Source organism: Crinia signifera, chromosome 19, assembly GCF_055691185.1.
Source record: "Crinia signifera chromosome 19, ASM5569118v1, whole genome shotgun sequence".
NCBI classification, from domain to species: Eukaryota; Metazoa; Chordata; class Amphibia; order Anura; family Myobatrachidae; genus Crinia; species Crinia signifera.
In genome coordinates this window covers 29,991,243-30,004,681 of record NC_139226.1, presented here as the reverse complement: position 1 = coordinate 30,004,681, position 13,439 = coordinate 29,991,243, and the positions used below count along the sequence as shown (strand labels likewise).

The window sequence follows — 13,439 nt, the reverse complement described above, 5'->3', positions numbered from 1 at the left end:
CACAATATCACCTCTATGCTGATGACACGCAAATCTACCTCTCCTCTCCTGATCTGTCCCCCACTGTTTTCTCTCAGGTTTCCAACTGCCTCGCTGCCATCTCCTCCTGGATGTCTGAGCGATTTCTGAAGCTGAATATGGACAAAACCGAACTTATTATCTTTCCCCCACCCAGAGCTATGCCCCCTACTAATATCTCTATCACTGTTAACAACACCATAATCTCCCCCGTTCCCCAACTCAGCTGCCTGGGTGTCACTCTCGACTCCTCCCTCTCCTTTGCACCCCACATCCAAGCCCTGGCCCATTCTTGCCGGTTCCAGTTATGCAACATTGCTAGCATCAGGCCCTTTCTCTCACAGAGTGCAACTAAGCTTCTCATCCACTCACTGGTCATCTCACGGCTCGAGTACTGCAATGCTCTCCTCACCGGCCTCGCTCGATCCCAACTGGCTCCTCTCCAATCTGTCCTCAACTCTGCAGCCAGGCTTATCTTCCTCTCCCGCCGCTCTAATTCTGCCACTCCCCTTCAACAAAATCTGCACTGGCTCCCATTCCCCTACAGAATCCTCTTCAAACACCTCACACACTCACATACAGGGCCATCTCTAATTCCATTGCTCCATATATCTCTAACCTCATCTCCATTCATACACCCTCCCACCCTCTACGGTCGGCTGACGACTGTCGTCTCTCCTCCACCCTGATCACTGCTTCCCACGCTAGAGTACAGGACTTTGCCCGTGCTGCACCCCTTCGCTCCATTAGACTCTCCCCGACCTTGCAAAGCTTCAAACGGGCACTGAAAACTCACCCATTCATCAAAGTGTACCATTCCACTGCATAAACCAGCTGGTTCTCCGACCCCTTGCCTGTTTACATCCTGCTATCTAACCACCACCCACTCGCTTGCACCTCTTGTAATCTGTCTGTCTCCCCTTCCTACTAGATTAGAAGCTCCTCCGAGCAGGGCCCTCTTCCCTCCTGTTGTCAAAGCCCACTTCTCTTTACATTTCACTCACAGCTCTCCTATACTCAAACACTCAGTGACCATCTTCATCTGCATACTCATCTCCATCATTGGCCACAAGCCTCTAGTTGTATGTTGATTGAGTCCTCACTACTTAAGCTGTAATGTGTATTGATCTGTGGCGCTCTTTATTTGTACTGTACTTTTGTTATTTATTCAATGTTATGCCAAGTTTTGTTTCCCTGTATTGTTCCTTTGTACGGTGCTGCGAAACACTTGTGGCGCCTTATAAATAAAATTATAATAATAATAATTGTTATGTCAGTATTAGGCAGCCAAAGAGGGTAAGGGACATTGAGTCGACCACAGAAGTTGAACGTGGCTTAAGTCGACAGGGTGGGAAGGTTCACACAAGCATTAGGTCGACAATGGCTAGGTCGACAGTCAAAATAGCTTAATAATTAAGGTGTCCGTCTCCAGTAAGACAGGTCTTGGGTTCTAATACAGGGTGTGATACTTGCAAAAATGATGCTAGGAGGGGAGACTGCCACAGAAACGATATCAACGGCTTTCAATTAACTGATTCAAACTTACAGGGGAGGAGAAGTGCCCCCTTGGGAGCAGGAGCCTGGTGGCAGATGACTCCATTGTCTCCCTCTGCACTGAATGTAGATCCCTCCATACTTTGTGTAGTACGATAATTCTAGTCCCATCTTTACATTGGGGACAGAGGTAGCTGTAGGGTTCTGCATTACTTCACATCGCACCACAATTTGGTTATGGGCCTGATGATTCAGCTCAGATGTTCCTCGTTGAAATTTGCAGCCTTGCGAATCCAGCAGACGCCGCCAGACATGCTGCCCGCCCCCCTTCCCCCTCGCATGCGCGACCCCCGCGACCATCTAATGATTTCTCCAGCGCTCGCAGTTCAGAGACACTTATATGGTGTCTCTAACACTGCGAGCGCCCTGTGCGAGGACAGGGCGGGCAGAAGACATCCGGTGACGTCAGCTTCACTGCCTCATTACCATGAGAACGCTGGGCGTTCCCATATGGTAACGGAGCTGCCCGGCGCCCTGTGCCCTTCTCCACCCCCTGTGTAGGGTGCGTGCACCCGGCAAACAGAATGTGTAGACGCATGTGTAGACGCAGAAATGCACACGGAGGACCGAATGAATCAGAATAAGGGCCCTAGACCGACCTCATACTGGCAGGTTCTGCGGCCATGAGAGAGATGTGATTGTGCTGCACAGACCATGGCGACAGCTCTATAGGGGATGGTTATCGGAGGGTGCAATTATGGTGCATGACAAGACCTCGGATAACTGGACCGATTCAGGTTTGGTCACTGGGCTGTGAATTCGCAGCTTGAGCGATAATCGGAGGAGCGCACACGTGCACGGTCCTCAATGCACATATGCAAGTCCTCTATGCAAGCACAGGCTCCGACTGCCTATGTTAGCAAGCCACTCACTGTTTGATATACACACCGGCCGGCCGTTTGGGGGCATGCCGCCGGCATTTTTTGGGTGTTCCCCGGAAAACACAGACGTTCCCCGGCCTTTGCAGCGCCGAGTGCTTCCTGGCTCACTCAGGGCTGTGCGGAGGGGGAAAATCATTAGTTGGTGAATGTTTCTTCCCCTGTGTGGGAACAGCCGTGCACAGGGGTGGGAAGCGTGTGTCCGGCAGGGCAGTGGCGACCCGCTTTCTGAGCTCCGCACACTCGCAGCCCAGCGAGCAGTTCTGAATTGGGAACTTAGTTATTATCGGGACGGTAATTTATTTACCTATTTCTTATTACTGAGTCTGGCTATAGGTGTCTTCTATAACCAGCCAAACAGTGACACCATTGTTTGAGATACACCCCTCAGTCCTGCAGCAGTTATAGCGGCACCACTCAGCCCATGGGGAGCGGACATCCCATGATCTACGGTGCCGCCATATTGCACGCTGTGGGCCTTGTTACCCCTATCTATGCCTACTATTATGCACCCTTATCTCTTACGTGTAGCTGTTCTGCTGTTGCCGACGGCGAGCCGTCCTCATTTTCTCAAACCTGGCCTCCATCTCTTCCAGCACTTTGGGAGTGTAGCGCACCACCAGCTTCACCGTTCCCTGAGCGGCCTTCAGAAGTTCCACCGCCTTCTCGTGCTGCTCCCCTTCCACGCTCTGCAGAGGAGGCAGGTGTTAATACGCATATAATAGTCTAACAGTGTGGAACATTGCTACACCTGTCATTGGAAGAGATGGCATTTGACCATGTCCACAGCGACCTTCCTGAATCGCAAAGTGTTATGGTTTGTCAGCTACTTGGCAGGGCCAGCGCTACCCACTCAGCAGCTCCTGCAAAGCAGGGAGGCGCCATGCTGAAAAGGCGCTGTCTCCCTCCCTGCTCTGCTAAAGCTGCCTCAGCCCTCACTGTCACTGCCTCCTGCACGCCACCCGCAGCGCCTGTCTAACAGCGGGTGGCAGTATGGAGAGGCTGAGCAGCTCCCTGCACCGCACACACACTGTCCTCCTCCTGCGACCTGCCCCCTCTTCCTCACGGACACTTGCGCTGAGGCATGTAGCGCTGTCTGTGAATGCCTGGATGACATGTCATGTCCGGATCCGCCCCTACCCATTGCTCCCTGCGCCTGTCAGCTGTCAATCAAATGACGAACAGGCAGCAGCGCCGCCTTCCCTTCCTTCCCTCTTCTCAGTGTGCTGTGCCAGTGCCGCTGCCAGTCCTCAACACTCCGCCCCCTCTATCTCCTCCCCTCTTCTTCCATCTCCTCCTTCTCTCCCCTCCTTTCCCCCTCAGTCACGAGTGCTGCACATACTTTTTGTACTGCTGCTGTGCGATGCGATGCGATCTAACCCATAACGTTTGCTATTCTCGCAGCGTGTATGGGCACCTTTAGTGCCTGCAATATTTTGTGGACACAGCACTGAGATGGTGTTGGTGCATACATGTACATGCACCCGAGATCCTCCATAGGATCGCATGTTGCATACACTCCCACAATTCGGCTGCAGCTTGTTGCAATGGCAATGTGAAAGGGCGCAAAATGTATGGTTTGCAGGAGGGCGCTGGACACCCTAGCACCGGCCCTGCTTCTTGGAATCTTCCCCATGTGCATTAAGGGCCGGGGAATGGACGGTCCGGTGTCATGGTATGATTGTCATTAATAGAGGGGATTTGCACCAGCAGCAGAGAAAGATGGAAAAACTAAAATACCAACTTTTTTTTAAAGAAAAGCCAACGGTAATGAGGGGGGAGAGTGGGAGAATAAACTCCACACAGGTTAATCTAACCCATGGTTACAATGATACGAGGCAATATCCTAACAATTACACTGTCTTTGCTGCCCAATTAGTGGTCCATTATTTCTGCTAGAAAATGGTCAGATGACTCCTGGGGTTACATATGGGCAGAGCAGTGTTACACAGTGAACAGATAAACAATATACTTGTTCCCACTCACCACCCCATTGACAGACAGGAGCTGGTCTCCGCGTTTCAGCCCTCCATGGCGGTCTGCCACTCCACCGGGAATAATACGGGAAATATAAATGGGGGAGTTTTGCTCTTTTCCTCCCATTATATTGAACCCCAGACCCTCGTCGGTTTTTGGGAGCTCCACGACCCGTGGGTGGGCATGGCCTTCACTGGCAGCAAAAGCAGCAACAGTGGCCTGGAATGGGTGAGACAAATCTGATGTTAGAGCGCCATTGGTCTCAGTGTTACCATATGATCTGATTGTGTAAGTAACAAAACCGATTGTTATGTCTTTTGGGAACAGTAATGAGCCAATGGCTAATGAGATAAAGCAGTATACAAAAGTACACAAACGTATTACATGATTTTTTCACTTTTTTTGTCCTGAATGTCGACGTAAGAAAAACTCAACCTAGTGCTTGAGTCGACCTTTGGACCCTGTCGACCTTCAGTCGTCAATCTAGTGTATGTTGACCTTTGTAGTTTCAATCTAGCGACTGTGGGGGAGATGTATGAAGCAGTGATAAGGGAGGAGAAGTGATAAAGTGCCTGGTACCTTATCACCAGCCAATCAACTCTTGACTGTTGCTTTTTGAACCCAGCCTGTAACTTAACAGTCAGGATCTGATTGGCTGGTGATAAGGTACCAGGCACTTTATCACTTCTCCTCCCTTATCACTGCTTCATACATCTACCTGTACCCCAATGGCACATTCCCACCATTCTTCCAGTAAATGTTTCCCTTGCTCACCATCAAATGATTTTTCCTCTGTTTGCAGATAAATTGAAAGCCTGGACTTACTTTTAAGATGCCCGGAATTGGGGGTGGGCGCTGAGGACATGTGACATTATCAACCCACCCCGAACAGGCAGGGGGATGAATGCGTTCGCGGGGGTGTGCCCAGCATTTATTTGGGCACGCCCACCAGTTTTGTCGGCACGCCCATGAAACACCGGGTATGCATCCTGGTGCGCAAAGGTCTGAATCTGAGCACCAGAGAGAGGCCAGTGGACTCGGCTGTTGGCGGCAGCTTCCCACGGGTGCGAGCCATCCAGAATGACCCCCTGAATGCATCAGTAATCACTGGTATCTGCACCCTGGTATTTGCACATAATATAGGCCCTTATTCTGGTTCACTGACATAGGAAAATTCCTTCTCAAATGGACAAAACCATGCTGCACTGCAGTTGGGGCAGATGTAACATGTGCAGAGAGAGTTAGATTTGGGTGGAGTTTAACTTCAAAATGATATCTATATTGCAGTGTAAAAATAATGCAGCCAGTATTTGCCCTGCACAGAAACAATAAAACACCCAAATTTAACTCTCTCTCTCTCTGCACATGTTACATCTGCCCCACCTGCAGTGCACATGGTTTTGTCCTTTTGAGAAGGAATTGGCCTTTGCGAGTGAACCAGAATAACCCCCATAGTGCAGCATTGCATATCACCACTCACCTTGGCTGTGGCATGTGCCCTAGTTTCTGCATTCCCCGCGATATCCAGAGTGTCGTATAACTGCTCGTACACCTGCGCAGGGAGGAGATCCATTCAGTGCGGTAAGATGTGTAAAAATGGATAGTTTCACACACACACACACACACACCCACACATGCACACACACACATTGCCTCTGCTTTATTAACACATGTCTGTAATTGTTCTTGGACCTTAAGCACAATGTAAAGTGTTTTAGCTCTGTGGCAAAAATGACATACCGAACCTGGTGACCATTCCTCTTAGGCACCACTGAGTCCTTTGCTAAATTTATACTGCCCCCACATGCTGCCATATTTAGTAAATAACATAACACATACCGTGTGACCCCAATACACCTACAATGCCCAACTACTATCTGTTTCAAATCAGTTGGATCATTAATAAAGCCCCATATGCACTAGATGATAGACCAGGGTTGCCTACCCTCCCGGAATGCCCGGGAAGGTCCCGAAAATCGGGTCACCCTCCCGGCCCCACGGAAAGGTGGGCAACCCTCCCGGATTCTGGGGGACCCCCACCCCTGACCGCGGCGTTTAAATAACCTTATCTGCCGATCTCCTGGAAGGGGGTGGGGCTAAAGTGTCATAATCGCTTCATTTAGCCCCGCCCCCTCCATGGGGATCAGCAAATTGGGTCACTTTCCTTCGTGGGGCGGGGCTTAATGAAATCACACTTAAGCCCCGCCCCCAAACTCCTGCTGAAAGTCTCCTTTCAAAAGTCGGCAACCCTGTGATAGACGCGGGTCCCGATATTTGGCATACACACTGAAAGATATCGATATGGCTCAGTGACGTCACACCAAATTGACCTGCATGCTCAACAGACATCAATCACCGTTAACAGTATGCGGGGGGCTGAGGTTATGGATCCCATAATGTTTGGTCAGAGGGCCAGGGATGCATATACCACACAAAATACACAACCAGTGTCCTGCTGAAAATTCCTTGCATATCATTTCTGTATTGCAGCAGTTCTCAAACTTTAGGTCCTGACCATACTTACCTACCCGGTCCCGAAAAAAGGGTCTCATTTAGGAGGGACCCCGCACCCCCTCCCTCTGCAGCAGCAGCAGGAGAGCATGAGGGGGAGGAAGGGTGCACTGAGCACATATTGTATGGGATATGTCTGTGGATGGGGGAGGGGAGCACACAGTGTAGGATGTGGACGGGAGCAGGGGAAAACTCATTCATTAAACACCCACTGACTCTCACCAGTCACCATCTGCCACCCACTGACTCCCTATTACATCCCCATCACCCTCTGCCATCCTCCTGTCACCGATGTCATCTTCCAGTACCCACCGTCACCCTGTCACTCTCTTCCATCTCCTGTTACTCCAATGCCATCCCCCTGCCAACCTATGCTACTCCATCTGCCTCTCCCTAGTCACCCTCTACAACTCCATGCAGCCACTTCCTCAACCTCTCTCCCATTGCCACCATCTGCATCTCCCTGCCACACACTGCCACTCGTGTCAACCTGTCTCACCACCCAGTGCTTCCCAATGATGACACCCTCTGCCCCCAACATTCTATGCCACCCTCTGCTTCTCCCTACTCACCTCACTCTCTACCACCCCCTGCCTTCCCGTCACCCTCTGCCTCTCCCTGCCTCCACGGTCTCCCACTACCTCTTCCTGTCAGCCTCTGCCTCCACATCACCTGTATTGTATATACCTCTTACTATCATCACACACATACAGGCTTTGTGTCTCCATGGACAACACATCTCTTCCTGTGTATGTGACAGATGACACACTGACCTCTCTTATGGCCGAGCAAAACTTGCTCTGTAGGACCCGCTGCAGGGCTTGCAGTTTCTGTGGCGGCACTTCCCCGCTTCGTTGGAGTCTCTCCAGAAGCTCAATTGCACGGGACACATCTACAAACCACAAAATAACACATCACTTCTAAAGAAGGGAAAAGTGGAGGTGTTGCTTGTAACAGCCAATAGGGGTCCAGCTTTAGCTATGTTCGTCATTATTGGTTGCCAACAATTGCAGCACATTAAAGTGACCATTGATGGCTTTCCACCAATGTTATGAATGATGAACATCAATGCTTTCACCAACCGATGGTCTTCCTTATTACTAGCGGGTGGGCTGTCGCAGCTCCAGTATGTAAAAGTATATTCAAAGTAAAATATTATTCATTATGATTATACCCCGTGGTCACATTGAGGCGGTGTGGTTATAATATGCCTGCTTGTGTCACCAAACATACTATTCTGTCGTTACGATGCAATAGCCCTGCAGCACTGACAGCTGTATAAAGGAATGATGTTTCTCCTTAAGGAACAAATGAGGGTATGGGTAAAATCCGGAATCGGATAAGACACCGGAATGCCGGACTGGACATCAAACTCTGCATTCCGGAGCTTGTAGTATCCGGTCCGGGGGTGTCCTGTCCGGGGGTGCTCCATCTGATGGGGCTGCTCTGACACCTGTCACCTGGGAGAGGAGAGGGGGGAGAATACAGCCTCACTGCATGGTCTGGGGGTGTAATAAAAACTGGAACGTTCCAGACCACACGGGGAGGCTGTAATCTCCCCTTCCCCATGTCCCTGGTGTGAGCAATCACAGGCAATCCCCCGGACAAGACACCCCCCGCATGGGACACCCCTCGGACCAGACACTATAAGCTCCGGAATGCAGAGTTTGATGTCTGGTCCGGCGTTCCGGTGTCTTATCCGGGTCCGGTTTTTACTTAGTCCCCACAAATGAGGCGTTCTGTCCTGTCCCACCGAGATAATAACAGCAATGGAATAAGACCTTAGGGGTTCAGTCACAATACCAGCACATGGCACAGCAATCACAGCAGCCCAGTGTCTGCCTCTCAGCTGAGCAACGCTAGGCACAGAACAACCAAAGAGAAACGTATTAATACTAAGCATTTATTGATGAGGGCAAGAAGATTTGTCAGAGCGCAAGTCCGCAATATATATATTTCAATAAAAAACCTGGATCTGCAGCTGTCACTAGCAAGGGAATACTCCTCCCCTTGTACAAAAGTGTCAGATTCCTAGAACATAGACGAAACATCCTAGGTGGTATACGAACACACCCCTTGTCTAAACATATTTCATCCTGCCAAAACAACAATATAAGTGAAGTCACTGTAAAGGCAATAGAACAAATTAAACAAACAATAAGAGGTGGAGACAGGTTTGGCAACCTATGCCGAAGAGAAGCATATTGGATATTTAGATTATCCACACTAACACCCAAAGGTCTAAATGATTGTGTAGAACTGAACAATATATGAATGAACCACCGAAAAGTCTCCTGACCTTCACCTTCGCTCTTCACCTTCGATAAATCTATAAATGAAATGTAACTATACTCATATTCACTAACTTTCTCTATATCCATACCAATCTCGAGGCTATCCATTCTTTTCCTTGTATACTCACCTCCATATCCTCTCTTTAAGCTTATTCCAAAAGATCTTAACCATATCATTATTACCATCACCTATCATTCTGTATGTACTGTGTAATTATCTAACCATTTGTACATTCTTATTAGATATATTCTAAACATCTACTAGTCATTTTGAGTATAACACATATCCTCTATCAATTGTGCTTTAATAATTATATTTTTTTTAAAAAATGTATATATTGAAAACTTCATAGTCCAATTAACACTACTCGAAACTATACTATTTCGCAAAAATGTATATATATTGGTAACACTTTAGAAAGTGTTTTTGTCTTTTAATATAGGGTATAAAATCATAGGATCTTCTATTGTAATATAATCCAATCAAAAATGGAAGTCCTTTTTTTGTATAATGGTGACATCTATAGATATAAACATACTCTTGTGCTTTTATAATTAGTGCTAGATTATTATATTTTGATGATTGTATTTTAGTTTTATATAAATGTCCAATGATTCCCTATTAAAAGGGTTCTGAAAGCCAGTGTAAATCTATACACGAATGAATGGAAACTATATGCCTAAATATAATCTAATCAAAAGTCATATAAAATAGTAACCATGCCAACAAGTAATCACAAATAGCAACAGAATGCGTGATATACACAAAGTGAGTCATGAAGCGAATAACTATCCCCCCAAATATGCCCGAATTGAGGCTGGAAACATCAGTGGGATGTATGAGACGTACGCAAAATGAAAGCGAGGCATGGTCAGCCTCTTCACCATGGAGACGTAGTATGCACTCCAGACGGAAACGAAAACGAGGCCAGAGACGCAAGCGGCATATATGACACGCAATGAGGCGTGGTCAATCTATCCATTACAAAGACGCGATGCGCGTCAGAAGTGAAAACGAGGCCTGGACAGCACAATGAAGGCGCAGGCGTAGACCTAATTAAGAGGTCTATTTAAACGGAACCTCTAGCACAGTAAGAATTATCCTTCTGAGGAAGCCGCTGAATCCAAAGGCGGGGAAACGCGTTAAGGAGTTACTCACCGGTACCGGTACACCTTACTGCCAACATTGAGCCCTTTGACTGACCGCCCTGCGATCCGGGAGTGTGGACGAGTCCGCCTGGCTGCACTGCAATTGCAGAGAATCTGCAGCTGAATCCGGAACCTGGCAAGTCTTTATAACTAATACTACTAAATTGGTCCTGCATGTGAACTTCCAGTGACACATAGGAGCTGTGAGAGAGCTGCCTAGTGTGAATGGGACTAACCAGCTAACCCTCAGGCCAACATTATAACCACTAACTTCACTAAACTGGTTATTGCATGCATAATTATCGCTCAATATATAGGGGCTGTGAGAGAGTCACCTATATTGGACGAATTTATTACTCACAGACTAACATCCAAACTGCCAGCCTCCACAACATAGGCTGAATCAAAAGTTTACCTGGCATCCCTAAAAGGAATCAGTTCCTAATTAATTTACCTAACCTTCTAATTTTTTATTATCTTTTTATTATTGTTTTATATTGTGTATTGTCTAAACACCGGCCGGTGATTAAATGCTAATATTAATTATATATATTTCTTAATAAATTTTGATATGTTAACCAAAAAAACGTGAATCAGCGCTATCACTAATTTCTTTTCTATTTATTGATGAGACGGCAAAACTCAGACGGAACACTAACCACTGATGAAGACAAATGAAAATCTGTTTTGTACTCCTATATAAAGTACATACATCTCAATATGACCCATTCCAGGAGGGAGAAGATGCTCTGTTCCTCGACATCCATGCCAGTGACAGTTGCAGAAACAGGGCAAGTCTAAAATTCACCAACTGCCACCCCAAACACCACAGTCCGCGACTCACTGGCACATGTGGCTCCCCTATTTGAATTTCGAAGAGTGGTGCAGTCCGACCTTTGCAACTGCCACTCGCAAAGGAAGTCCAGGAGCAGAAGATTTGTCCCTCCTGGATTTGGTCATGTTGGGAGGTATGCAGTATCACATGCACTGTCCTAGATAGTAGCAACATGTATCTAACCTAACGGCAAATTCATGTTATTTATTGTTTACATGTGTCATGAGAACATGTAACTCACCACATGTGTGACAGATTACACCAGATATCTCTGGCAAAGTCTTCCCTGCCTATTTAATATAGATCACGCCAATAAATGTACCACAGCTTTTGCCATCTCAGGATGTAATAGCCACAGGAAGTATCACTAGAACACCATCCTCATACCACATACTAATAAATAGAATCAATAATGTGTATACATAGAAATATAATACATGCATATACACAGGGCCGCCACTAGTCATGTTGGGGCCCAGGATTGACCTTCAGCACTGGCCCCCAGCAAACCCCCCCATGCCGTCACCCACCCCGCGCGCGACGACACCAGCGTCACCCCCCCACGCGCCTCCACCTACCCCCAATTACCATTACTTACCAGCAGCGGCGGCGCAACATCTCCCTCCAGCAGCGGCGGCATTTTCTTCCTCCTTCACGGTCGGGACTTGGAGCAGTGAGCACTCACTGCACAGTGCAGCCTGCAGAGCGCCGAGCCCCTCTGTATCCTAGGCTCGGCGCTCTGCAAGCTGCACTGTGTATTGTGCATGCCTGGCTGGGGGGCGCCGGGTGGGGCATGCATTGTGCGGGTGCGGGGGTGGTGCCGTGCCACTGTGGGCAGCTGCCCGGGCCCCTCCAGAGGCAGGGGCCCGGGACAGCTGTACCCATGGCACCCCCCTGTTGGCGGCCCTGCGTACACACAACGATCAGCCCTAACATGTAAACCGCCTGCCTTATATTGTGTAGGTCCCACTCTGGTCACCAAAACAACTCCATCGAGGCATGGACTCTGCAAAACTTTTGAAGGTGACCTGTGGGGTATCTGACACCAAGACATTAGCAGCAGACCCTTTAAGTCATGTAAGTGATTGGTGGGGCCTCCATGGCTTGGTCTTGTTTTACCAGCACATTCCCCGGATGCTCCATTGGTTTGAGATCTTGGCAATTTGCAGGCCAGGTCAACACCTAGAACTATTTGTTCTGTTCCTCAGACCATTCCTAAACAGTGTGTGCAGGTGGATTATCAGGCCACTGCCATCAGGAATACCATTGCCATGAAGGGATGTACTTGGTCCTCAACTATGTTTAGGTAGGTGGTACATGTCGAAGTAACATCCACATGAATGCCAAGACCCAAGTTTTTTCAGCAGAACATTTCCAGAGCATCATACTACCTCTGCCATCTGACCTACTTACCAAAGTGCAGCCTGGTGCCATCTCTTCCCCAGGTAAACAAGGCCCACCCGGTTGTCTTTCCTTAGCCCACTTTTGTAGGTACAAACCACAGTACATTAGAAACACTCCACAAGACCTGATGTTTTTGGAGATGCTCTGTTCCAGTCGTCTAGCCATCACAATTTGGCCCTTGTCAGAGTTGCTCAGATCCTTGCGTTGCCCATTATTCCTCCTTCCGACAGATCATCTTCAAGAACGGCATCTTCCCTTCACTCCTCGGATCATGTCCAGTAGCCAAATGAATTTCGAGAAGTCCTGCACTTCCAGGAGAATAGACCAGCTCAATGGATCCTGTTTCTCTTTCTTTTGATGTAGGCGGTGCCATGACTAAACAATCTGTGTCATCAGGCTCTGCCTTCATTGTGCAGGGATGACTTGTGTCGTCATTCCCAGTGGCGCACGCAGGGGGGGGGGGTTCTGAGTACTCAGAACCCCCCCCCAAGGAGCCTAAAAGCTGAGGGTCCCCTCTTTCCATGGGTACAAGAATTTAAAAATTCGGCCCTTGGGAACCGGAGATATCTGACATCAAAGCAGTGGTCCCCATCCAAGCCTGTTAATTGCTCTCCCCAGTCAGATATTTCAATTTCTGTCTGACTTAAGAGTTTTTCTGAGGGTATATTCCAAAAGCTGGGACTCTCCGGATATCAGCCTTCCAGCAGCTGGTTACTGCTCCAGCTCCACACACCTGGTATGTAGTTTTATATACTCGTTGGCAGATTGCTATGCCTCCTGAACTCTGATCCCCTAGTCCCCAATACCATTTGGCAGGTA

The 13,439-nt window shown here is 48.3% G+C and overlaps 1 protein-coding gene across 3 annotated transcripts in view; it reads right to left on the bottom strand.

Moving 5' to 3' along the window:
• Positions 1-13,439, bottom strand: part of LIN7B (lin-7 cell polarity scaffold B) — a 33,659-nt gene that overhangs the window by 5,304 nt on the left and 14,916 nt on the right. For 2 of the 3 annotated variants that reach the window (XM_083162263.1, XM_083162264.1), the window contains exons 2-6: positions 7,712-7,830; positions 5,908-5,979; positions 4,437-4,646; positions 2,976-3,139; positions 39-131 (exon numbers count right to left, since the gene is read on the bottom strand). In XM_083162263.1, the coding sequence (XP_083018389.1) occupies positions 74-131; positions 2,976-3,139; positions 4,437-4,646; positions 5,908-5,979; positions 7,712-7,830 (623 nt within the window). In that variant the 3' untranslated portion in view covers positions 39-73. The remainder of the gene's footprint in view (positions 1-38; positions 132-2,975; positions 3,140-4,436; positions 4,647-5,907; positions 5,980-7,711; positions 7,831-13,439) is intronic. The other variant, XM_083162265.1, reaches the window with a different exon arrangement.